The sequence below is a fragment of the Calidris pugnax genome, unplaced genomic scaffold (genome assembly GCF_001431845.1).
Source record: "Calidris pugnax isolate Ruff unplaced genomic scaffold, ASM143184v1 scaffold13, whole genome shotgun sequence".
NCBI lineage: Eukaryota > Metazoa > Chordata > Aves > Charadriiformes > Scolopacidae > Calidris > Calidris pugnax.
Window position 1 is genome coordinate 4,063,173 of NW_015090810.1, and position 26,460 is coordinate 4,089,632.

General features: G+C 36.3%; 1 protein-coding gene across 4 annotated transcripts in view; it reads right to left on the minus strand.

The window, feature by feature from the left end:
• PTPN3 (protein tyrosine phosphatase, non-receptor type 3) overlaps positions 1-26,460 on the minus strand; it is a 190,129-nt gene that overhangs the window by 25,127 nt on the left and 138,542 nt on the right. For all 4 annotated transcript variants that reach the window (XM_014938685.1, XM_014938684.1, XM_014938683.1 and 1 more), the window contains 7 exons: positions 23,852-24,024; positions 19,594-19,728; positions 18,023-18,199; positions 6,678-6,701; positions 4,503-4,701; positions 3,429-3,506; positions 2,400-2,456 (listed from right to left, as the gene is read on the minus strand). In XM_014938685.1, the coding sequence (XP_014794171.1) occupies positions 2,400-2,456; positions 3,429-3,506; positions 4,503-4,701; positions 6,678-6,701; positions 18,023-18,199; positions 19,594-19,728; positions 23,852-24,024 (843 nt within the window). The remainder of the gene's footprint in view (positions 1-2,399; positions 2,457-3,428; positions 3,507-4,502; positions 4,702-6,677; positions 6,702-18,022; positions 18,200-19,593; positions 19,729-23,851; positions 24,025-26,460) is intronic.

Below are 26,460 nucleotides of genomic sequence, written 5' to 3' on the forward strand. Positions count from 1 at the left end.
TAATTTAGATTCCTTGGCTGGATGCTAGCTATTATTCTTTATTAAACAAGGAGATTAATATCTTTGCTTAAAGAAATTTTATTAATCATGTGACATGTTAATGCCTCAGCTCTCTTACTTGAATCATCTGACTATATAAAATATATCTTGAAGGAAAATTAATTCCTTCTATGTAAGCATAATTTGTAGATTTCTCAGATACTGAGCTTTTCCAGACAATTAATTATGTCAAAGGCTTCCCATCCCATTGACACATCCAATGTTTCATTTTATGCTAATCACCCTGTTACTGCTCCAAGAAGCATGCATACTATTTTTCAATGAGAAACTCTATTAAAAAAAGCCCATGATGACTTCTTTAGTACCTTAGGACATTAATACTGTTTGTGGGAAAAAAAATCAGCATAGGACTTTAGTTAAAAAAAGCCAGATGCAATAAATGGTTGTTCTTTAGATATAATGCTCTCCCACAACAATTTTGGCTACTCTGTCCTACAATCTTTCTGGCATATAGATTACTGCTGCATTAGAGGGTGACTTTTAAAAGATCTTTAGCATGTGAAAGGGAAAATACTGCCTTATTTTGGTGGGCAGATTTTCTTCCTCTACTCCACAAAAAATATGGATCTTTTTCTAGGAACGTGGGAAAAAGCGACCTACAAACCTGAGAAATAATCTTAGCAATTAATATTGCCAAACAGCATCCCTGAGGACAATTTACAGGGTAATGAGTGAATATAGAACAAGTTAATGGGCAAATACAATGAAGGAAAGGCATCACTGAGCTAAAATAATGTAAAAAAATGTATTCCATAGACTGCTTAACTTGAACTTCAAATATCAGCTACATTTCATTAAACAGTCCAGCACTGGTGAAATCTAGTTTATGGGAAACTATAATGTCGATGTTAATACTGCTATGCTCCAAAAGTAAGTATATTTTTTTTCTCTTGCTGCAACAACGCGTCATGATTTCTATAGCACTACTGTTGGATATATCATATAGGATAACTTTTTCCAATTTATTCCCTGACCCTTGATAACTTGCTCACTTGGTGGCTTAGTAGGCTGGAGAGCTAACTAGTCACTTACATCTATGCCTATGCCACTAACCAGAGACATTTAAATGAAGTGTGGTCTTTTTCCAACTCAAGAGGAAAAACAAAAAGCTCAAAATGGATCAATACCAGTAATTTCTCATTACTCTTATTAAAATAATTATTGTAGTTCATAAAGGAGCACTATGCACTGCATAAATCAAGCCACAAATCATAACTGTGACAAAAACAACTTCTCAAACAATTTGTTTTAGCTTGATTTACATCATGACATGCAGACATCAGTCCTGTGACTGATTATCAAATTTCAAAAGAGTCTACAAGACACAGAGTACATTGGATTTTTAGGATTAAGGCAGCAATATGTCCTATCAAGTTTGCACTCAAATTATTTTATGAGTTGAGAAATTCACTTTGGAAGAAGGCGAGTGAAAAAGTTTGAGATAAAGACAGCATATGTAAAAAATTTATGTACTAATTTTTTATAAAAAAGTTATCAAGATGTTATATTACTATTATTACTTCACTATTCAACAGAAAAATTCAATGGCTTTACTGATTCTGATGAGTGTTCCACCTAGTCCATAAATATTTCCACAAGCAAAAATCCATGGTAAAATAAAAACTGAGAAAATGTTTTCTGCACCCCTTCTTTCCTGCCAAGTACTCTCCCATTCTACAAATATTTTTAGTCCTAAGGATTTCCTCAGTTTATTATGGTTTGTCTATTCAGTAACTGCTTGCAGGTTTTTCCTCCCAACTATTTGTCCTCTCCTGACTACCAACAAAATTATTTTAACTACACAAGCCTTTCTCAAGGAGTTCCACAGGTCTACTATCTTAGGCATGAAGAACTACTTCACTAAGCACGAAGAACCTGACTTTTCCTAACTTAATTTGGTAGGCTGAAGTTCTTCTACTGGAATCCCCTGTGCACAGATTCCTAATCTTGCAGATCTCTACTACATCTCCCTTAAACTTTTTTCTGAAAACTTTTTTCTAGGCTTCAGAGGTCCAGACTACTCACTTCTTTAATGAACACTGTTTTATATCTCCGGTCATTGCTCTTGCCACTCATCAAACATTTTCAGTTCAAGATGCACTTTTTGAAATGACAGGGGGAAACAAACATGCTTTTTACTGGTATCTTGTTTGGCTAACGCTTCCAGATCTTTTCATCTGCGGTGTAAGATACCACTGGTCAAAGCAATTTCCAAAGAGAACAGCTCAGCTGCTCTCTCATACTTGTTATGGGTTTCCAAATTCCTACACGTATGGACCTGTGTGAATGGTGGAGAGAGTAATAAAGGAAGGGATTAAAAGTATTAAGAATTTACTTACAGGTGATCCTGGAGTTATTCTTGATACCACCAATGGCATTTTTTGATCTACACCACCCTAGAGGAATTGCGAGTAATAAAATCATAAATATGCCATTATAACAAGCACAAGCGGTATTTAAAACAAGCAATTGCTTTTTTTGTATTTATATGAACTTTATGCTCTGTCATTACAGGCAGGGTTAGTAAGATTGAATTTTCATCAGTATGCAGTGTCTGTAAATCTACCGATTTCCAGTAAACTAGATCCAGTGTCTTTGCTTGGCAATATATTTTAATAAGCAAGAAACAGTTCAAATGCAGCATTTATTCTAACCCTACCCTTCAAGCAAGCCTAATTCAACACTTGAACCTGCAAGATGAACAGTGTTCTTAGATGTTGTGATGGACCTGCAAGGAATCAGGTAGGGTCAAAGCTCCAGATAGCTGTACTCCCTCATTCTCTTTACATGACATTCTATCACTGCCCCACCGATAAATACACAAGGTGAAAAGATCAAACTTGGCCCCAATTTAGTATGGCTACTTTACACTACTCTATCTGCTTAAACAGACTTTCAGTGTGGGAATACAAAAAATTTACAATAAATTACCAACAGCAATATCCATTTTCTTCATAAATTAATTTTCACCTTTCCAATGATTTTTGATGGATATATCCAAGTGGATAGCACAAACTATTTACCTTGGTTTATAATACAGAGGTCCAATTTATAAAAGGTGATGCCTTAAATTGGACCTCTGAGTTCATATCTAAGGAGCCAAATAGGCAGTCTGCTTTGGAAATGTGCCGTGCCCATAGCATATGCAACTAAAAACCACGGAACTAGTAGAGGCTTATTTCTCTAAATATTGCTTTAGCATTTAAGGATTAGGCTACCACTTCTAAAAACTCTCAGTCCGTAAAAAAATTCTTGTAGAATATACCACTTTCTCCAAAGCATTGCATTAAAAATGAAAAATAACAATGAAGTGCAAGTAAACTATCTCTATAAGGCATTTATAAATAACTAAAAGATTACTGTTTTACCTTCAGATTAAATCCAAACTTCCCGTCTTCATCTGGTATGATACGCACCAAAAGTAAATCTCCCTCAATTAGGTCATTCTGAAACACATAGGAAAAACAAACCAAAACTTGTCTAATATATGAAAGAAAATAGCAGCAAATTAGAAAATAGTGCCTCCAAATTTAGATGCGCTGAACAAGAATACTCTATGTAAATCCATGCTTGAAATAGGAAGAAGCTAAGGTTACAGAATGTACTCATCATTATAAGCTTTTAAATCGTAAACATAGCAACACACATAATAGCAAGTATGTTCTCTGCTTGCTCTGTCCTAACACCGTTAGTTACTCTCATCTTAGCTTTCTCAACTGTTGGCTTCCATTAAAATTTTCAGTGTGTTGTCTTTACTAAAGGTCACTTAAAAGGAAAAAGCATTAGGTGCAACACATTTGAATCAATTCCGGTCTAAGAAATAGGAAGTGACTGCTTCTTCCCCAGATTTTCTCCTACAAATGGGTGCATTAACATCTTTGCAAGAGATGCACCAGTCAGAAGGATTAGAAGTTGGCAGCAGCTCCTGGACGGGCAGGTTAGGAAGCTGTGCAGCATCACTCTGGAAGAGGTTGTAGAAAGGGGAGGAGAGGTCCACTACAATAATGCCAGCAGAGAGCAGCTGCTCTCGAGCCAGCTTGGAACTCAAATCATAATGCTTAGCCATCCTAAAGAGGGGATGCCTGGGATAAAGCAGAGTTGTGTCTGCTATCAAGACATACGGCAGCTTGAGTTACGTGATCTGTTCTTGGAGGAATAAGATTTAATCATGTAAGTATTCCCATTCCACTAGGAACTAGATACTTCTGGAAACCTGGACACTATGGAAATCAATGTAGATTTGATGTAGATCAATGTAGGCTTGCCTATCATACTGTACACAATCTTGGATAAATCTGAGTAGACAGACAAGATTTATTCTTATTACTGCATCAAATATGCTCCTCCTGGAATATAACCACACTTTTTGTGGGTTTCTAATCTACAATTCAGAGCTACGTTTAGTAATAGTTTTGACTTTAAAAGGCAGCAATTGAACATACCTTCTCACAGTAGTACTGACTGGAATCTTCTGTTGAGTTACTTTTTGTAATATTGTCATATGTTTCTAAGAACTGTTTATCAACTCCTTCCAATGGGTAAGAGCCAGAAATGTTACCAACTCCATTGGGAGACTGAGACAAGTCTTTAGGTGAGGTACGAGTCAGAGAACTCCGCGTTGGACTGTTTCCCAATACATTCCTTCATTTAAAAAAAAAGATAAATAGTTATTACAAAGGTATTGCTATCCAGATTTTTTTGATCAAACAGTAAAACATACAAGTATACTACACAGTCAAAAAAGGAACATTATACTTATTTAACACCACATTTTGAGGTGCAGGGTAACAGGATGTGAGTATGATCTAAGCCTATCATTTGATCAGTGGGCATCCAGAAGAACGGACAAAACATTTTTAGCAAAATATTTGGACGTTAGCCATAGAAAGCACTGTTGCTGTGGTACAGGAAATCACAGTAACAGAGAGAGCGCTGAACCCCAGGGAAAAGGCACTTCAGTTGCCAATCCTATCCATGAAAACCTTCTGCTGTGATTCCACTGTCATTCTTGCAAAGTACTTGTTTTTCATTTCTGCCTCTTATGAGTGCTATCTTAATCTTATCCCTTTGGGAGAAGGTACTTTGCAGAAAAGCCATGGTCAATTGTCAGAGAAACAGCGACAACGAAAGGTTTAATGATAGTTAATACATTCCATCATCAAGGTAGCTATAACCATGAAGAAGGACCCAGAATTACATGGGAGTGCAGACCTGGCCTACTGAGTCAAGAATGTTAAAATTCAAGGATAAAAAAAATGGGTAAGTAAATGAACACTTGAAATCTTATAATTGGTCAAATTGCCTGGTTGTGCTCCAGGACTGTTTGAACATTTATTTAGCTACATGCCCTCTTCTGAAGAGGATGAAACGCAGACCTCTAACAACACTAATCCCCTTCTTTAACTGGATCAAACTCACAGATACCATTCATATGAACAGATCTGTCTTTATAAATACTACATCATACTTTGTGAAAACCTCTGTCCTTGGGAAAACCAAGGCGTAGCTCAGACACTGGTTCATATCACTAACACTGCTGCTTATGGCAAAAACTGAGTCCTAGCTACTTGTATTACCCCACTGCAGACAGACCTTGCACTTACATGATAGACCATCATGCTCAGTGACCGTACCTCTTGCAAGAATACTCTGCACTGCTACTGACAGCCCAGCACTGCAATGAAGCATATTTGATCCTTGGAAGTACATGGGCTTTTAGTTGTTTATTGCAGTTTATCCCTAAAAGTAACATCAAATTCTCATAGGGTTAAAGTAGCAGAAGTATATGCAAATAAACCCTGGCATTGAAATTTGCAAATTCAAACATTTATCTCTCCTCCAGTACTAGTCTAACTAGGTATGTGAGCTTTTCTGAGCCATTTCCAGCAGCCTGCTATCTGTCAATGAAGTAATACTACGCTAAAGAGGAATGTAGCTTAGGTTTTTAACATACAGGACTCACATTGCAGCAAACTTTAACAATTCAAACACTTATTTCTCAGCTTGTGGAAATTTGAGTGCAACAAACAAACATTCTGAAGGATGCCATCAAGCAAACTTATTCTTGTCATAATATTTCTGATGATGGTTTTAATCTGACAGCTTCCAGGACACGTCATGATTCCTGTGAGGTCAATGATAAGCAAGTAGGAACATACTATATGCAAATCCATCCTAATAAATTTTACAGAATACAGTATTTTAAAAAACAAAACAAAACGCATTTCACTTACAAATTGAGATTACAGATTGTAATGATTTTTCAGGCATTAAAAAAAAAAATACCAAAAAAAAGAGAATTTTTTTTAGTTAATGCCTTCTGGCACTATATAGAGAATTACCAGATAAAATTACCAGTGGATTTTTGCATCATCAAAACTTTCAGAACAGTTTTTAACCTTTTTTTTTTTTTTTTGGTTAAAAGTGATTAGAGATGTATTAGGACTTAAAGACTTTCCACATCTGGCCCCAAAAGAATTATTTTTTTTTTCCACAAATCTTTACAGTCTTAATTGGCTTATACAGTTACACAAGACCAATACTTCGAAAAATCAGTTATGTATTTTATATATCTTAAAGCTAGAGATTCTATAGTAGAAAGTTCAAAGAAAACTCACTTTGGTGATTCTTGTTCAGATGACCTGTTAAAACAAAACAAAAAAAACACAAAACAGTAAATGAACAGTTAAATCTAGAGTTTAGCTCTTGTTTTCCTCAAATTAAAAAAAAAAAATAAATGCCTGCCTAAAAGCCAAGAGGTGCACTCACAGTAAATTACAGAATACTTAATCCTATGCTGAAAGTCTGAAACAGACAATTATGGAATATATGAAACACTCAACAAAAATCCTGGGCCAGCTCTAGCCACTCACTTCCACTTTTGGCACAAGCCCAACTACAAACAACACACATCTGCTACTGCAACTTAAACTATGTTGGAATTTACAGAGACAATTACTTAGCAAGACACACTACATTATTTAAGAAAGTTTTAGATGCAGATCACAATGACTACAGATGTCACTGACTGTGTTTTGTAAAAGTCAAATGTGGCAAAATCTTTATGTGTAGGTAACAAGGAATGAGCGTAGGCTGCTTCAGAAACATGAATTTTCTTACGCATTCTCATAATGCAAGAGCAGAACAGATGTTGACAGAAACCTTTAAGACAAAGCATAACTAAAGCAGAAGTGGTTACGCAGATAAGGACAACCTAGCATGGAAAAGAAACAAAAATTTGCAGTACACAGCATTTTCTGAGGCTTTCAATTAACTTCCTCAGAAATCACCTGAAACAGTAAGGTAAACTATATTACATCAATTAAAACAATAGGTGTGCTACTAAGATAAATTTGAAACTAAAGGTTAGCAAAAAGGTGCTTGCAAAGCAAAGTTAAGTTTAAGGCAGATGGGATAGCTTTACAAATTTAATTTGGTAGCGACCAAACACACCCGGCGTGGTATAAGTCTATGCTGGAAAAATACAAACATGAAGTAGTTTGGTTTGAATGTAGCACTGTTGAATTGTCACGTTATAAGAGGGAATTAACAGCATATAGTTAAATTTTCAATTGTTGTTCTCTAAAACAACCTCAATACTAAGAATTATATACTATGTTTCATCCAAACTACAGCAAAATTATCAGCAGTATCAATCTAGTTAAATTTCCTTGTATGAATTCTACAATATGAAGAAACTCTTCCTTGAGAGGCAGAGATGGTGAAGCTTGATTCCCTAAGAATTTGTGGAGGTTCGGGTTATATGCACTTTTAATTTATTTTTTTTTTAAAGCACTAAACTTTTTCCTTTTCTATTGAAGCCATGCCCCCCTTCTGATTCCACTGATATCCATCCCCACTCTCCCACAAATACCTCTGGTTCTCCTTGTTTGAAATCCCCAGAGTATTTTTGCCCTCTAAGAATGAGCAGTGCACAGAAGATCCTTTGAGAATGTGCACTCACTTGCTGCCTGATCAGCCTACATCTAAATAGAACAGACAACCATTGAACTTGCACTGTAATTGCTCAGTGAGAGGATAAGATCAGTTTAAGAGTGTTTTTTTTTTTTTTTGCCTCTGTCAAGTCACCGACTTTCACTATGTAAAAAACTTGACATCTTTGAAAACTGGACTCCAACATTAGTTTTGACTGCAATCATCCAGACATTGTCATGTGGGAACAGAGCCAGATGGGCAGTGCAATGACATAAGCCTTATTTCCTTAGGAAGTCATGCTAAAAATAAAGAAACATTGAATTTATTTTCATTTAAGCTAATTGATTTCCTTGTGAGGCAAAGAACAATGAAATTGTATGTCTTTTCTACATTTTGCCACAGTAGAGCTACAGCTCTATTAGCAAATTCTATGCAGAATTCACATTGCCGCAAGTTAACCCCTTCCAAAAGCCTTCACCAAAAATTTACAACCTGTAAAACCGTGATGCAAACAGACACAATGTGTGATTTTAATATAATATCTCCCCTCTTCCCCCCAATAGAATGAAATCGTTTGAGAAAGAACACAACTTGGGCTTCCACTCATATACTGTGAATAAACATAAAGCAAATTTTTCATCATCTCATCAATACAACTGGAGACTGATGTGGGATAGAAATTCTCAGTAATATTTGCTGAAGGTTTAATCTTACAGCTCTGAAAGAGTTACTGAATCATTCTGTAAACTTCTAAAGTGGAAAAAGGTAACCAAAAATTTGACCTAGAAACCGACCACGTTCCGTGCTTAAAAGAATTAATCAGGGACAATGCAGCTGTGTCTTCCTAAAGTTCTTAGTAGCTCAGCATGCTATAGTTGCAGAATTTTGATCTCTGCAGCTTAAATAGTATTTCTAACATTTAATGACTCACTCATATGTTAGCATGAAAAATTAGATGATCTTTTCTGGCTATGCAGTATTCCACATTTTACTAACACATCTTCCTCATTTCACAACATAGGACAAGGACCATATTTTTAAGTCAATAAAAGAGAACACTCACCAGACCAGCCATTCAACTTTTTCATCAAGAAAGAGAGCCCTTCCTTGCAAGGAGATTAAGCTTTCCATCAGTGCAGCTAACAAGCAGCACTTTAGAACTCTTCTTTACTCCACAATATACCTAAAATGATGCCATTTCAATCTTTCCCTCACTGTGGATTGCTCTGTTAGGGATAATCTTTAAAATAAAACTCTTTGCCCTGAAAAAAAAAATAAAATCTAACTTTCCTCTTCTATCAGGATGACAGAAAGAATAGGTCTTAAGGAAAGACCCCTCCTCCCCACTTCACTGTGCCCTACCAGGGAATTCTGCTATTCTGAGAACTGATGATGATAAACTACAGCAGAGTAAAATCCCAAGAGAAAAGGGACAACTGAGACAATAGAACTGTAGCAAAACTCCCCCTTTACAAACAACTGAAGGAAACATCTGTAGGTTTATGCCCTTGTGGTATTCTTGAAGTTCTTAAAGCTTCTTTTATTGTAACACCTGCAGGGCTGTGGAGACTGAGTGTGCCAGCCCTTCCATTATCACCTCTCTTCTGAGAGCTCACCGTTAAAACTGGGATCATTACTCATCAGTAGAAAATATTTACAGTCGCACTTTTTTGTTGCCTTTTAGAGAAATCTATATATACAGAATGGCTTGCACAGTTAACGTTCAGCATTTCTACAAATAAAATGACTATGTAAGAAGGCCATGTAGATTCTTTGTAGTGCATACTTAAGAGTAGCATTACAAGAAAAACTTGCAGACTTCATGGTATACAGGAGTTTTTCAGTCATTTTCCTATAAATTCCAAACATCCACATTTGTAAGCTGCTGCCATCACCCATAAAAGGATAATTTCAATTACTCTGCATTGCCTTTATGGACCATATTCCAGTCTACTGAGTTTACAGAAAAATTCCATGTATTCTGATACTCTGCAACTGCTTGGCTTGCTGCAAAATTTGTCTTATCACAGATTTGCAATTCAACTTTGAGACTTTCTTTTTTGGATGTGAAATGACTGTTATTTGAACTGGCAAGGAAAGTGTAGTACATTTTAATAAGGATTTATACTTAAAAAGAAAGGTTATATTCAGCAAAATATATATATGTACTATTTCCATGTATATTTGAGTGGAAAAGCACAGTAAAACTCATAAAAGTCTATTAGTAGTAGTCTTAAAACCCTAACTTGAAACTAATTGAAATGTTCTGAGATCCACTGTCTAGGATTAGAACATTTTCCTTGAGAAAGACTGAAGTACACAAACAAGGACAACAGACTCTTGTAAAAGAGAAATTTTGTCAGAACAAGGAGTTGAAGAGGTCTGTATATGATTAAAAATTAAGGATAAATAACCTAGTTTAATTTTTGTTTTAATTATTTGCAATTTTCTACCAAGAAAATAGTTACTAGGACTTGGCTAGATATATCTGAAGGGTACTTTCCTCAACTGTAGTTCTTTAAAAATTTTGTTCACAAAAGAAATAATATTTTAGTTAAAATAATGATGTGTTCCTATATTACGTTCACCAAATCTAATTATGCAGCTACAGTTTATTGTCTATCAAAATGGTAAGCTGAAAGAATTGAACAAATACAGCATACGTTCAGGAAATCTATTTTCAGTGCAATACCTTCACCAGATGATGCATCACACTTACATCAGGAGCATATGTGCACTTCCAGAAATTCATAGCATAGTGCAAGTGAATTTCCTTTTTGTATACTAGTTCATCATTTCATTTCCTTCCCCTCCCACTCTGGCACTGTACACATTATGCCATCTATATCACCAGCAAAAGGCAGTTTTAGAATGCAAGTTAGAGGTTTATAGCTTTTCAAGCATGTTTAAGAGAAAAGCTTATGCAGGAATATATTGCATTTGTAACAAGTAGAATTGTAGACTCAAGGTAATTTAGATTGGAAGTGATCTTGAGAGATCACCTAAACTCTTGTTCGAAGAACAGCCAACAAAGGTAGATGAGGACATTCAGGTACTTGCCATGTTGTGTTTTGAGGTTCTCCACGAATCAAAAAACCTCCACCTTTCTGTCAACATGTATGAGGGCTTAACCAATCTCCATACGATGTTTTTTTCCCCCCTACTGACTTGTCAGCATTTCCCTTGCTGTAACTTATGTCCATTGCCTTGCCTGTTTTTGCTGTGCAACTCTGACAAAAGTTGCCTCCATATTTTGGATAACCTTCTTTCGGCAGAGTAAAGCAACTGACCCTTCATAAATCCTACCCCCCAGCCTTTGGTTCTCCTTATACAGACAACACACACATCTATGAAAAACTAGCCAGATTTATCTCACCAATCAATGTATGACTTTAAATATAAGATCTACAATGCCTCATTTGTCAGTAAGTTTTTCTTCTTGAGTGATACAATACCTCATTACTTAGAAATATGTTGTACAATAAGCTTTCTAAAATACAGGTTAAGCAGAAAATTTCACAGCTAATCTCTTCTGTTAGGCCACTGAGTCTACTCCAAAAAACTACCAAAACTCTTGTTCCTAGGCAGGCTGCTGTTTTAAACCAGACATTTTTGAATTATTTCATTACAGAGAAACTGAATACGGTTCAAGTAGCAAAACCCTCCACACAGCTTTATCAGATTACTTTTCCAAACCAATACTACAGTTATTTTTTGCCTTAAAAATAGCACCTTTTATACACAGTTAAATTTATATTTTCTTACTAACAAACACCCTTCCCACTTAGAAAAGTGTGTTCAAAAACATGAAAAAGGGCACTCATAGGGCAAGCAACAACCATATTAACGTGCCAAACTATTCCACTTATGGTATAAAGACATTTTTAAAAAGCACAAGTTATTAAAAATGAATTTAAATAATCAAAAATAAGCTCTGCTCCTCACATAAAGGAGAAATTAGTCCTACACTGGTAACATGAATAAGATTATCCTGAACCACAAAGAAACCTTTTTTGTTTGTTTGTTTCAGTAACCTTTGCTTCTAACACCTTTCTGAAAGAAACACCAGCTTACTTTAATGAGACAGCATCCAATTAAAAGGCAAGTGTGGGTATTTGTCTTCCCACAACTCCAGATTAAAACCTTAAATCCATGAACAGGGAAAGGGTGGAGAATACTCTTCCTTTTTCATAGGGACTGGCTGAAAGCCATGCAGCTCCCCGCAGCTGGAGAGTTTAAGAGCATTAAACAGTATAGTGGTTTTCAGTTTTCATTTTTTGACATTCATTCATTCACATTCATTTCTCATTTCACTGTGGGGTGTGAACATCTGTATCACACCTCATGTACGATAAGATGCTTGAGAAAAAGGAAAGGAACAGATAGGGAAAGTTAAAGTTCAAAGCTCCTTAAATACTACTCAGTTACATGTCTATACTTTTCATGGCAAAGCTTGGACCACAGTAGTTTATGTTCACCAAGTGTTTAAAATGCGTATTCATGAAACATTTAGATCTACAGATTTTTATTTTACAACAAACACTGAAACATAAATAATATTTTAGCTTACATTAACACTCATTGTAGTCGTTTCAATTTTCACTTTTTTACCTCAAGGTAAAGGATAAGCTAGTTTCTTTCAATGTTTTTTTTTCAGTTTTTGTAACAGCTCATCGGTGAAGGATCTTACATGTTAACAACTGGGTGTGATAAACATTAAGTTACATTCCCTATATATTAGCAACATTTTAAATTCAATTTAAAAAAAGCCCCACAAGTCAGTACTGAGAACCAGAACTTGTATGGGGGATAGACAATGCAGACAAAAACGTTCAAGACAAAACCTGCCATCTGATACAGGATCAAGCATGTCAGAGTATATGAATCCAAAATACAATCAGCCTATTGCCTCAGTTCAAGCCAAATTAGATTTGAAGGTTACTGCTTAAATTGAAGATATTTTGGAATTTCCTAACCTGGTCCTGAAACATACTTGAATATCACCACTTCAATTTTACTGTTGCCTTTTGCCCTCAAATGACACATTAGCATACAGATTGCATTAGTGTCACAGAAAGGCATATCAGTAATAATGATTTGTTCCTCTACCACCAGTGAGGGTTTCCTCATTCCAAATTTGGAAACTCCAGTTGTACCCTTTATCAAGAAAAACTGCAACAATCGTAATCTTCAGGTACCATGTCAGGCTTAAAAAAAATAATAAATAAAAAAAATATAACTGTGATTAAAAAGAATTCCCTACACAAGTTCATCAGCCAACCTTTAAAAATAACCAGCTGTGGTTTAAGCCTGCTACACTGAAATGGAAACATTTTTCTCAGAGGTAACCTCTTCCAGGAGCTCTCTCCAGGCTATCTATCAGGAGAGCAGATGGTCAGGATCCACTGGATGGATTGATGCCAGGAAGCCTGTTGTTATGACACAACTTTGAAAAAACCCACCAAATTAAAGCAGCTTTTCAGCAGAAATAACTTTAGAAATAATAAAGCCTCAGAATATAGTTTTATTTATTTTCCATCTTAAAGGAAAGCCATAAGACTTCATAACTCTTCGCTAATGCATACCTCAGTGCTTAAGAACATCTGAAGATAAGATGTGTAACCTCACAGAATAGACAGGCTTTCTACTTTGCTTAAAATAACAAAGTCAGTAGCAGCAGTGCTTCAACGAAGAACATGCAAATCCCTGAAGAAAAACATCTTCAGGAAAGCTGAAGGCAAGACTAGGGAAAGCCAAATTTAACTGAAAAAGTTAACAAGTACACTTACTAATTATTATGTTTCATCTCAATATTATTCTTGAAAACATTTTAAAAACAAAACAATAGTAGTGGCATGTGCATATGTATGTAGACATGGGATAAATTTACTAACAGAGTGAGTACAAGGTCTAGTCAGAAGATTAGATTACCTGTTCTGAACTGGTGAGGCACAGCCATAACAAAAAGTGTGGTATAACACAGAAAGCAACCTATGAGACTTCAGAAGGCTCAGCGTAGGCTCCAAGTTTGTGCTACTGTAAATTTTTCAGTGGCAGCAGGACTCAGGCAGCAGCAGGGCAACACAGAGGAGAAAGAACTGACAGGGGAAGCTTTCTTCACAAAGGCCCTGGGCTAAACAAAAGTCCTCTTGAAGTCCTCTTCAGCACTGTCTTTGATGACAGGTTTTGTATGCAGCTGTGATTTGAGATGGTTGGCTTAGATAGGCAAACCTATTCATGCCCTGTGAATAAAGCTCTATTTAATATATGTTAATTTGAGATTAGAGCAATTTTTTGTCTATAATACATATGTAATAGACAGCTCCAATCTTTTCTGCAGACACTAATCCAAAAGAGAAAAATTGCTTCTTTTCACTTTGTCTGAGCTTCAAATTGTACTTGAATGTGAAAGTACCTCAGATAATTTGGGCAGCAGAAGCAGGTCTGGCTACACCAACATGAGACTCGCAAGCTTGCCCTGGTTTTCTGTAGTTCACCTATGAGCATGGTTTGCTCTATTTTCCAACTTTCTTTTTTTCCAGTCACAAACCGTAGGATATACCTCAAGTTTCAGTTAGACGGTAGAAGGTTCACACAAAGTACATTTTTAAGACAATCACTGTTTTCTTCAGGGAAACAATATAATAAATGTCAAAATATTCTTGGCCCTTATCTCCAGCATCTTATCTAGAAGCATTTAACAGTGAACATAGTTCTAGGTGTTGACATGTAAACACAGTACAACACATTTAAAGAAAAAAGAAGAAGAAATATTAATGACTGATGTGTTTTATGCCCTGTAAACTAACAGCTGTTCCACATAATTTGTTTTCTAAATTGTGTACTGTTTTATAGAAAGAAAATAGATTAATTCCCTTAAGTGAGTAACAGCAAGGAGGAAAATCAATTATTATTAAGTAAATAATTATACTTGGTTTGTCAGTAGGTAAAAAAGTGTACAGGGAAATAAGTGCAGGTATATGTACTCTGCCAGCAATGGTGGCTTCTACAGTTCTGACAGCCACCAAGGTTCCAACTGTACCTTGGTCAGATTAGGTACACAGCATGTCTTATTATATAAATTAACTATATATTTGCCTCAACAAGCACAGTATCACAGCAGATCAGTTTGAAGGTAGGTCTGTCTTAGACTACTTGTTGTTTTAACAGAAAGGACTTAAGACATTACCCAGGGGCTGAAATGTAACAGGTGAAAACTATGCCCCCCCCCCCGAAATGCCAATGCCTGAAAAATAGAGAAGAGCCACATCCCAGGCTAACCACAGCTTGCAGTCTTGAGCTTCAGACACAGTAAATGGAATTGATGTAAACATATTTAGTTGACAAAAATCAAGCAGCTGCATGATTATAATTAAGATTTGAGGTCCCAGACATAACAATTCAGCAATTAAAAATCAGCATCTTACAGTTGTTTGTTAGTAGTTCTCCAAAAACTTTCAGATTTTTTTCATATCAAAGCTATTCATTAGTTATAATTAGCAATAACTAATGCCTCTTTTAATAGTCTCAGATGGCAGGCTAGGCAGTAAAAAAAAGAGCCTTCTAAAGACAACATATGTTATCAGGACTCTTGGCTCTCCTCTCAGGGAAAAAGAAAACCAGATTTACAATTTCAATAATTTTCCATAACGTGTTTCAATTATGTCAATTCAAATCTACTAAAGACCATCACGACAAAAATGGGTTGGTTTTATCAGTGCTCTGCAAGGTGATTTATGGTTAATATCTAGATATTCCTGAAGTGTGGGAAAATCCAGGACAAGTGTTTGTCCATATTTAATATCGAAGATACACAAGTTAAACTCATTTTTTAGAAAACAGATTTAGCTGATAGCGTAAGATTCCCTCTTTCAATAAAGCATTCAGGGAAAGAAAGATTTGACTAAACATATACACTTAATTTTACTTTGCATTTTTCAACAAGGGGAGTGAGGCAAATAATGACTACTGTAAAAATATAAAAGAAGAAAAACTGGAATGTGGACTAAAAAACTGTTGAAAACTTCAGTGTAGAGAAGAAATATGTTTTCATGTGTATGGTTACTGTATATTTTATCTTAATTGTTAAAAAGGAAAGTATTAATAACCATTTTACTTCACTGAAGTAACAGTACAACAAAGGAGCTTTCATTCCATGCATTACATTCTCCTTCCAAAACACACTCTTCAAATTTAAATTCATCAAATTTATGCAAGTATTTTTTCAGTTACCTACAGAGTATCAAATATTATAAACACACCCAAGAAAGCAAGAATGCGTTGAGGATAAGACATATAGAAAATTTAGTTTCCATGAGATAATAACAGTAATCTTCTCCACAATGAGTGATATTACTCAGATACAGAATAGTCCTTTAGTGCTAAGAAAATGAATGAATGTGCTGTTTTCAAATATAGAACATCCTATTTTCACTGTCTGAGAAACACCATAAAAGCAAGCTTTCCAACCCCATTCTCTGTAGGCATAGGAAAGGTGAAACAGGAAGGAAAGGAAAAAAAAAACACACTACAGGGAAGATAAAAAAAATGGAAAATAAAAGGAAAAAAAACCCAAAACCATACTAAACTGCCAGGACACAATCTGCCAGCCACACAATGCAGCAGGGTTACTTCGTTTTCTGTCTACAGCTTCTACACTCACCATCATCTTTTATAGTCTGTTTATCACTTTTACTTAGAAAATACTTCTAAGAGCGTATAATCCGTAAAAGTTAAAACACAGGAAAGACTCTCTGACTATTCACAACACCTACCGTCATCACCTTTCTATATTGTCATGGCTATTACTGACACTACTAGTACTAAGGTTCTTCTGACTTCCAGACAGAAAAACAGAAAAACAATTTAAAACACCTCAGTGGCAAACTCTAAGTATGCCCACACACACGTTAATTCTTCCCCTACTTTCATAGAAAGCTCTCTGCTGTAATGTAGTAACAATAACTAAATAATAAGCAACAATAATTTAAAATTTGAAGAAAACAGTTTAAATTGAATTTAAAGCTACAGTTAGTAGCTGCACACTGTCACAGAGGTAAGTCCTATCAGCTTCCATTAATACATTGCTTCTCAAAACACATCTTGCCTTAAAGTTACTAGGGATCACTAGAAACCATTTTCCTTTTGTAACATTAGAAAGGAATTGTATTTTAATACATAATATTCTCCCCAGCTGAAAATTTTAAAGTAGCTCCGTTTTCTTTTGGAGACTGAACAATTAATGACTTCTTACACTATTTCTGAAGTTAATACTGTGTTAATCTGAAGTTACTCATTAAGAAATGCCTCTGTAAGATAAGAGTGAAGCCACATGTAAAGTGTAATATATAGGCAAACAAATAAGCAGTGCACAAAGATAAGATGCTTCAAGCCCTGGAAGCAAACCTAGCAGTCTTTAGAACACTTCAGGGGAGGACAAAGTTGGTCCTCAAGGAATACAGCAGAAGTGCCTCAAGGCAAGAGGCAGAGACTGCCTGTAGACTAGCAATCTACAATTCCTCTGAGGAAGAAAAAGATGGATTACTGCTAGCATTATTATGTCAAGTTTACTCAAATGCAGTAACTCTTTCCAACCGATGATGTGGAACATAAGTGAGCTCTTAAAAGAAGTCAATAATCCTGCCCCCCCCCCCCAAAGGAAGAGTTTATAACAGGTGAAAAAGGAGTGCAGAAGCTACTAGGATTATTATTAATAATAATTTTATAGATAATTATAAACATTACAGCTATGAAGCCCTGCCTTAATAGCCTCTCTAATTTTATTGAGAACTCGGCTACTGAGAATTGTTTAGGATGAAGGGTTGGCTTGTTTTTAACTGGTCATTTTGTATCATAGCATTTGCAGTTTAGCAATTTGTCAAAATAAAGCTTATGCAAACATAAAACTGTTTGAATTCATTTTAATATTATAACCGATGATGACTATTTTATACTAAAGCTGTTTGGTCTTTTATTAGTGTCTTTAGAAAAATCAAAACAGGCAAAGAATTGTTTGCAAAGTCCTTACCTCCTTTGCGGACTACGGTTCTGAGAGAACTCCGAATCACTGTCCTTTGATGTTGGAGAGCCCTTATATGTATAAAAAACATCCTCTGTTTCAGTAATATAACTAATCTCGTTTGTAAGGTTATCTACAGATGAGTGACGTGGTTTACGAATTTCATGACGTAGTCTAGGACTCCGCCTTAAAAATAAGGAACACAAACACAAGTTGGAAGCTCATAAAACTTTATCAAAGTGAAATTTCTATCCTACTGCAATCTATGTTCTGAAGTCTTCATGACAGGTCTATACGTCTCACTTTAAATAATCAATTTTTAAATATTTTGTATGGTATACCAGGCAATCATACACTGCTAGGTTCAGTACACTGAACTGATTTGGTTTTTGTCCCCCCTCTATAATGCTACCTGCATACCTGTTAAAGTTCTAATTATAGGGTAATTCAGGTTGGAAGAGATCTATGGAGGTCATCTAGTCCAAGCTCCTGCTCAAAGCAGAGTCAACTGAGGTCAGAGCAGGCTGTTTAAGGCTTTAACCAGTCAAATCTCAAAAAAACTTGAAGAATAAAGAGAGACTACACAGCTTCTCTAAACAACCACTGCTCAACTGTGCCTCCTCCTAAGTATTGCCAGGCTGTTATTAGGCATCCAGGAAACCCTTTCTTCTCCAGGCTGAACAAGCGTAGTTGTCTCAGTTTCCTCCAGCCTCCTGATTACTTTGATGGCTGGTGGCTTTTGCTGAGCTCGCTGCAGTTTGTCAGTGTCTTTCTTGTATGAGAGGACACAAAAGTGGCTGCAGCATTCTAATAAGATCCAATGAAAGCTGAGTAGAAGGGGGATAAATAGCTTCCTTTGATGTACCATCTACTCTTCTGTTAATACCACCAGGTTGCTGTTGGACTTAGCTGCCAGGGCACACCACATAGCTCATGTACTGTTTGCTGCCTACAAACATCACCAGGTCCTTTTCCAAAGAGTTGCATCGCAGACAATACTGTTGCACTAAGTTCTTCCTTTCTAGGACTCTGCATTTGTCTTCAGCAAATGTCATACAGTTCCATTTCTTCAGACTACCAAGGTCCCTTTGGATAGCAGCTCCTACCTCCACGCTGATTGGCTCAGCCCCCCAGTTTGGTGTCATCTGCGAAATTTATGACCAAGCACTCCATTGCCTCCTCCACGTCATAAAGATATTAAGCAGGACAGGTCCCAAGACAGACCCCTGCAAAGTCTGTTATTGGCCTCCAGGCAAAGTATGACCTATTAACAACTCCCCTCTGAGTCCAGTAATCCAACCATTTATTTAAAAAAAAAAAAAAAAACAAAAACCAAAAAAAATATCTTGTTGTCCACCCTTTCAGAACATAATGTCTTCACTTGGGTTTATTTTGGCAGACAGTATCAAAAGCCTTGCTTAAGTTGAGATAAATGACACCCACCCTTCTCCTGTCATCATATAGATTCTCAGAATCTAGAAAAAAATATATGTACACACTAAGTAATTACTCTGCTAGAGTACATACAATTAGAAAAGGTAGGAGGCTGGAAGGTATGGGAAAGGCTGAAACGGATTTACCAATTAGGGGTAACAGGAGGTGATCGAGATGGAAGGCTTTTGGTCTCTAGATGCTCAACTGATAAAGATCGTCTCATAGATGGGTTCCATACCATCCCACCTATAACTTTTCTGCAATACTGGCTGTTTACAGACCTGAAAAGAAATAAAAAACTGTATGTGAATTATTTTGCATAGAAAACTTAGATAAAATAAAACATGATTATGAAAGTCAATTTTGTAATTCACGTGTATTAAAGAGTCCCCTGTGCTTATTCCTCCTTACTTATGCATTTGCATTCTCGCAGAGCCATTTGCTGTCCTCCACTTGTGGCAATAAAACTGTTCATTAATCCTTGCTACAGTGCTAATCACATGTCTGAGTAAAAATAACCTTTTCTGAGAGTTATTTTTAAGCCAATTGTGTTTAAGAAGATGGAGGGGAAAACAGGAAATTCAGTATGTCCTATTGGCACTGAACTGAGTGCCTGACAAAACATGGTTTACGTATACAGACAAAAGATTCTAGATGTTCTCCTGTTAAAACTCATAAAGGGGTAATAATTCACCAATGGCTTCACTGAGCACAGGACTACTTTAACCATCTACATGCTGCCTCAGCAAGTAAGAGCTACACTGACCATTCTCTATTTCCAGAAGGAAGTCACAACTGAGTGATGTGTTCCTTATAGGAATAAACCATGAGAGAAAAATCTGCCATGGAAAGGGGATCTCCAAGTCTGGGCTAGCTTCTTGTGACAAGAACCTGACAAGATCAGATTTGCATCAGAATCAGAACCTCAGCTAGGAAAGCAATAAAAATAACTTACTAGTGGAATTATACAGCATTAAAAATTTAAAGTACATAACAATTCAGATAAACTAACTTTCATGCATCTTTTTACACAGCATTCCAAGACAAGCTGCTCACCCTGAAGTTTACAGGTCTAGAATTTCTCATGGAAAAACAGCAATTTTTGAGTTACAGAAAAACACCTTCAGCTCTCTAAGTCCTGAGCTGTACATAATGGGTGGCTGGGACAGCAGATACATGAGCTACAGAGCTGAAATGTCTTTATTTCACATAGCATTAAAAAAAAAAAAAAGCTGTTGATGCTGTGGAGATTATTCATGCTAATATCAAAAGTTAAGTATGCTTTGCATTGTACTGCTTTTTGTTTATACTAGTAAAAGAGAAAGAGCAACCCAGAACTTTTTTTATATTCTGAAGTATTCTACGTATCTTTTACATATTCTTATCACTTACAGGTGATTTATACAACTCAACAGCCTAATTTAAATGGAATTCCATTGGTAGCTTAAGCTAAGAGAATCCAGACGAACACAGACATGCAAATATAGAAGTTGTACTAAAGGGCTGCAAGAGTTCAACTATTTGAACTGAAGCAACAAACACTAGGGTATCCACCTCACATGACTGTAAAAGAACATAGTACAAGAAAGCCACAAATTCCAGAGGAAAACTTATGATACTCAAGGTAGTAAAATCTGAATGTAACCCTCTTCAAAGCTGACAGAAGCTGGATGAAAATAATTATTGAAGACAAGTCAATCTTACAAACTCCAGGGTTATATGTTGTGGTTGGTGGTTTTGTTTGTTTTACTCAATAGAAAGTTCTTCTCCTTCTCATATGGAAGAGAGCAAAATCCCTTTTTCCGTTGTGCAGCCTTGAAAAGGAACAGGGAAGCTTGTGTTGTCTGCTACAACATTCCATAATCACAAACAAGTAGGAAAGTAAAAGTCTTCAACATAAGACAGATGACTTTAGAAGTGACTTGTTCACACCTTTTCTTAAATCTTTTGAGAAAATAATTTGCTGAGTGACAGTGACTAAATTGATAGGAACTACTGAAAGTCTTCCAAAATTATTGTTACTTCTTATGTACTTTAACAGTCTCTGATAGTAAAGGTTGCTGAGTCATTTCTGCCTCATGTAGATCCAAAATTTCACGTTTGTTGCTGGCATAAATATGGCCAAAGAATGCATTAGTACAGAGGATATCATTAAGCTGATGGACAATATCACAATGAAAGTTCTCCCTACAGATTTCTTAAAACCCTAAATAAGCAATTCAGCAGACATAATGCCTCAGAACATGAAATTACTCAAAAAGAAGTCTTTCTTCATAACTCAGTTCAACAATGAGAACTATTCTGCATGTTACAGGCTATTAAAAAATTGTAACAGTAAAATTTGTAAAAAAAACCCAACGTTTTATAAAAATTGAATGACACTAAACTGGTGTCCTTTGGAACTTGTAGTACTGTTTTCCTTCTTAACATTACAAGGGCTGAGCAATGCCTGTGTGTGCATGTGTATATATAAGCATCAAGATTTTGAATCTGTTTGCAAATTTGAGAGAAATCTCCTCATTACCTTCACTATAGGAAGAACAAGCTCATATCACTCCATAGAGGAGCTAATTCTCAAAATATGGATCTGTAAATTGCTAGAAAATTAGATGACTGTTCATACAACTACTTGTTTCACTTGCTTCAGCTATTATCTAATACCAGGTGAAAACATGGAGTTCCACTCCAGTAGAAAACACTTTATCAGCCTTCTTACTGTTGGCCAGCCCGCATGGGCTACGTGCCCCATTTACAAGCAATACTAGTCCACTCAGTATGAATTTCTGCAGTGGCTAAAGGGACATGACAAGCACGAAAAGTCAGTCAGCCACCAAAGTTGGGGAAGCTTTTCAAAGTATGATGACATCATCCAAAAACTGAAGCTTATCCAAATACGAAAGAAAGAATCAGTCTGACAAATTAAGTGTAAAGTTAAACTGTTAAGGGAACACGTTGCAAAAAAACCCCAAAACCACACCATCCATAAACATAGAGAAAACAATAAAATACTTCTCCAAAAATCATCAGAACAAACAGGTTTCTAGAGTCTATAGAGACTACGGATGATGAGACAATGAGAGAACCCTCCAAAATCTCGTATTTGGATAAGACAATGACATAAGACTTTCTTTTTCATTCACTATTAATATGAAAGATTTTTGATGTGTTTCATGACAATTTTTTTCAGGGGTGGGGTGGGGACCAGACAGGGATGAGATGATGATGACATGTGACATTATGCTTTTGTAGCTGAATTGCTGATAAATGAAACAACAGAACAAGTCATCATAACGAAATCACCGAGACTGATACATAAAAAAATAAATCTAAAAGCCTCTAAGATGAAACAGCAGAACCACTTGAGCATAACCTCCCACTTTAGTGATTTAATCTCCTCAAGATTTCAAAAAGACGTTTACCAAGGTACCTTAAATGCATAAAGAAATTAAGGAACTAGAGAATGGGGTCCTCACTTGCAGGAATTACCTGTTCACTTGTGACATAAAAGAGAGAATAGGAAAAAAGGTTTTGGATTTATAGTGGAAAAAAGATCAGCGGTGAAGTCTTAGAGGAATACCTGTTGGGGGCTCTTCTGTTCAACATACTCACTAGTGATCTAGAGAAAAGAGTGAACAAAGTTTGCTGAAGATATTAATCACTGAGGATGGCAATAATAAAGGTCAATTGTGAAGAAATGCAGAAGGACATTACAATGTCAAGTGAGTGGCAGATGAAGTTTCATGAAGTTGGGGCCCATGGTGCATATGGGAAGGAAAAATCCCAACTTCATACAGCAAAATAAAAGGCTCTGAAGTACTGCTTTCAGGGAAGTAGATCTTAGATACCACTATGAAACTACCAGCTCCATGACTAGCAGAACCCAATGAGGGAAATAAAAGATTAGAAGTGTCACAAAAGATATCAGAAGATACGTCAGTTACTTGGATAGGACAAAGTTCTTCATCTTGATGCCCTTAAGAAGTGGTTGGTATCACACTCCAGAAATCACTTTAACATATTAAACTGTGCATATATGACATTAACGGGGTAAACAGTTCAAAACAAATCTGTTCTGCCATTCTTTCATGGGATCATTAGTTACACGACTTTTTTACTTCCTAGTATTTTTATACCTCAAACTCAGATAGCAAGTTGAAACAGTACCAGTAAAACATGCTTATATTCACATACCTTTTAAGGAACTTACAAGAAAAATTCTATTGTAACAACACGACGTTGCAGAAACCAAAAGCACAGCTTATGCAACTTGTCAAATGATTCACATACAGACTGGGACACAGCTGTGGGCAGAACCAAACTCTATTGCTCCAACTTGAGCTATTACTGACACAAATCCTCCCCTTCCCATCACAAAGCAAAACATTACTTTCACACAATACTTACTTTGCTGGGTTTCTAGAACCCAGGGTCCAATAATGTGACAATATCTTTTTTTCATGAGGTAGTGATTTCTTTGCCTGAAAAAATGTGTGATGCTCTACACAAGATTTCCATAGATTTTTGCACGCTCTGTAATTTAACATGTTGAAGGCAACAATATGCTCTCTGGATTCATTCTGTAATGGTAAAAAATACCGCGTTTCAATATACACAAGCAGATCAAACACAGTAAACAAGCTCATAAAGCAATAAAAATTAATTAATAAACTTAAATTTAGCTTAAATAAGAAAAATGCTCTTGGAAGTAAAAAAACCAGCATGCAGTGGATTATGAGCTAGAGAGGGCTAAAATAGCTCTGTGTCTATATGAAATCCTAAATTGCAAAATGGACATTCTAAAAGTTCAAGTAATACTGGAAAATTATTAAGGTTTTCAGCTCCTAATCAATTCTTACAGTGTTAATGAAATATTTAAGTCGAGTGGTAAATATTCGGTATTTCTGAGCATAATGTTTAACAGCTAAATATAGTTTCAGGTTTCCAGTCAGATCTTGACCTCCTATGACAAACAAAGTTCTTAAACGTTCCATTAAGGCTGCAATGTAGAGAGGAAAAAACCTCTCAATCTTTGAATTCAAACTCTTCACATAAGATTTCAATTCAATAACGTTCTTTCAAGAGCCGTAGTATGCAAAAAGCATCTGCTTGATAGTCTTTTAGAAGATATTGAAGATGTTAACATCTTGGGGGAAAACAAAGTAGCTGTGACAGCTCTGGAGCTGCTTTCTGGATGGATAACATGAGGACACAATGAGGAGATCAAAAGGAAGCAAAGCTTGCGTGCCTTGGTATAAACTCTTACTTGTAACTTCAGTGCCAAAGTGCTAGCGAAACACAGGTATAACACAATTGTGCCACCCACCTTTATGCCCTCAGTAATTGCAGCACTTGTTGAGCTATTTCAGATCCCAAGGGAGTTTTGTACAAGATATAGCTTCAGTTAGTTAACATAGTTATTGAAGCAAAGAAAGTGGAATGAGGAGTAAAGCAAAGAGGAGAAAGGAAGATAATGTAAGACCTAAGTTAATTGCTATCACAGCTCAGCACTTCAGTGAAAAAAAGTTTTTAATTTCATTGCCCATCTTTTCCAGCTGCTCTGAATTATGACTGAATTTTGACACCTCAGCATACTCACTAATAGGCCCACCTTGCAAGTTGTGATATTAAATTGATGCAGCATTTTAAAGACGAAGAGTGTTCCAGTGGGATCCAGGGATCTAGTGCCTATCATGCCTCTCAACTCAAGTTCGAAAAAGAATGTTATTTTAACAGTTATCAAGAAGTGAGAATTAGAGAAATCTGTGACCATTAAGGTAAAGGGAACAATTCTCAATATCTAAAGTGAGTCTCGTGCTCTTTCAGCATCAGAGAACTTTGATCAGATATATGCCTATTCTATTCACAGAGAATTTTAAAGTATCTACAGCATAGCAAGTAAACACGCATTTCAACACACAAAAAATGAAGTTGTTTTTAAGCACTAGATAAGCACACTGGATATAAAGTTTCACCACTGGAAGCCTTAAAATGTTGCCTGCAAACCAGCATAGTTCCTATTCCTACCTTAAATCTTGCACCCTTCATTAAGTCTACGTATCCTGAGCTTTTATAGCATCAGAAGTTCACTGATTCATCAGTCTTGTTCCCCAGCCCTTATGTAGCTCTTCAGTAGAAACAGAAATATTGCACACTCCTATCAAGTAGCTGATCAACTGTCTGAAGCAGTGAGAGGGTAAGAGCCAGTGAGTAGCAGGGAGGTAGTGAGATAAGGTGAGTCTTCAGAACAGGGTCATAAGGAAAGAAAAAAGGAGTAAGAGAAATAAGGAGAATAAATCAATGAAACATGGCGTGTCCCAGATGACTGCAAATTCATAGCCTTTGAGAACTTTCTGCGGATTTTTGCAAAGAAATTCACATATGGCATACAAAACCCTGAAACGTTACAACATCGTTGCCATCTTTAGTAAAATCTTGCCTATTAATGCGCAGTATCTGTTCTGCTTTCCCCACCTTCTTCCATCTTCCTTACTTTCAGCCTCATTTACCTATTCCCTCCTGCACTTTCAAGCAAAAATCTGATAAATCCAAAGACGGACATGACCTCAGCCACCTGCCCTCACAAACCCCTCAAGCCAGCCACCATTCTGGAGAAAACCCCTTGTAGTCCAGCTGCCCCCTCACTCCCACTGCACTGCAACAGCAAGATTTTCAGAGCCGTCACACCAAGTACTGCAGCGATGCAGACTTGCTGCCCTAAATTTCAGGCACAGGGGGCTAACTGACAAGGATGGATATATCTGGAGATTTAATAGCACACCTGGTCTGCTTTTTCATATCTGCTGAGAAAGAGTAAAAAGGTCACACAGCTGGCCTTATTTTTCCTACAATTGTAGCTCTCTAAGCACGATACAGTGAGCATTACTGTAATCTCCGTGGGTTATGAAATAAAGAACTATGATCACTTAGAGGAAATTAGTTCAAAGAATCAAGAGCCCTCAACTGTCACAATTTAACAAAAGCTTAATTGAACAAATTTTGAGAATGTTGCCCTC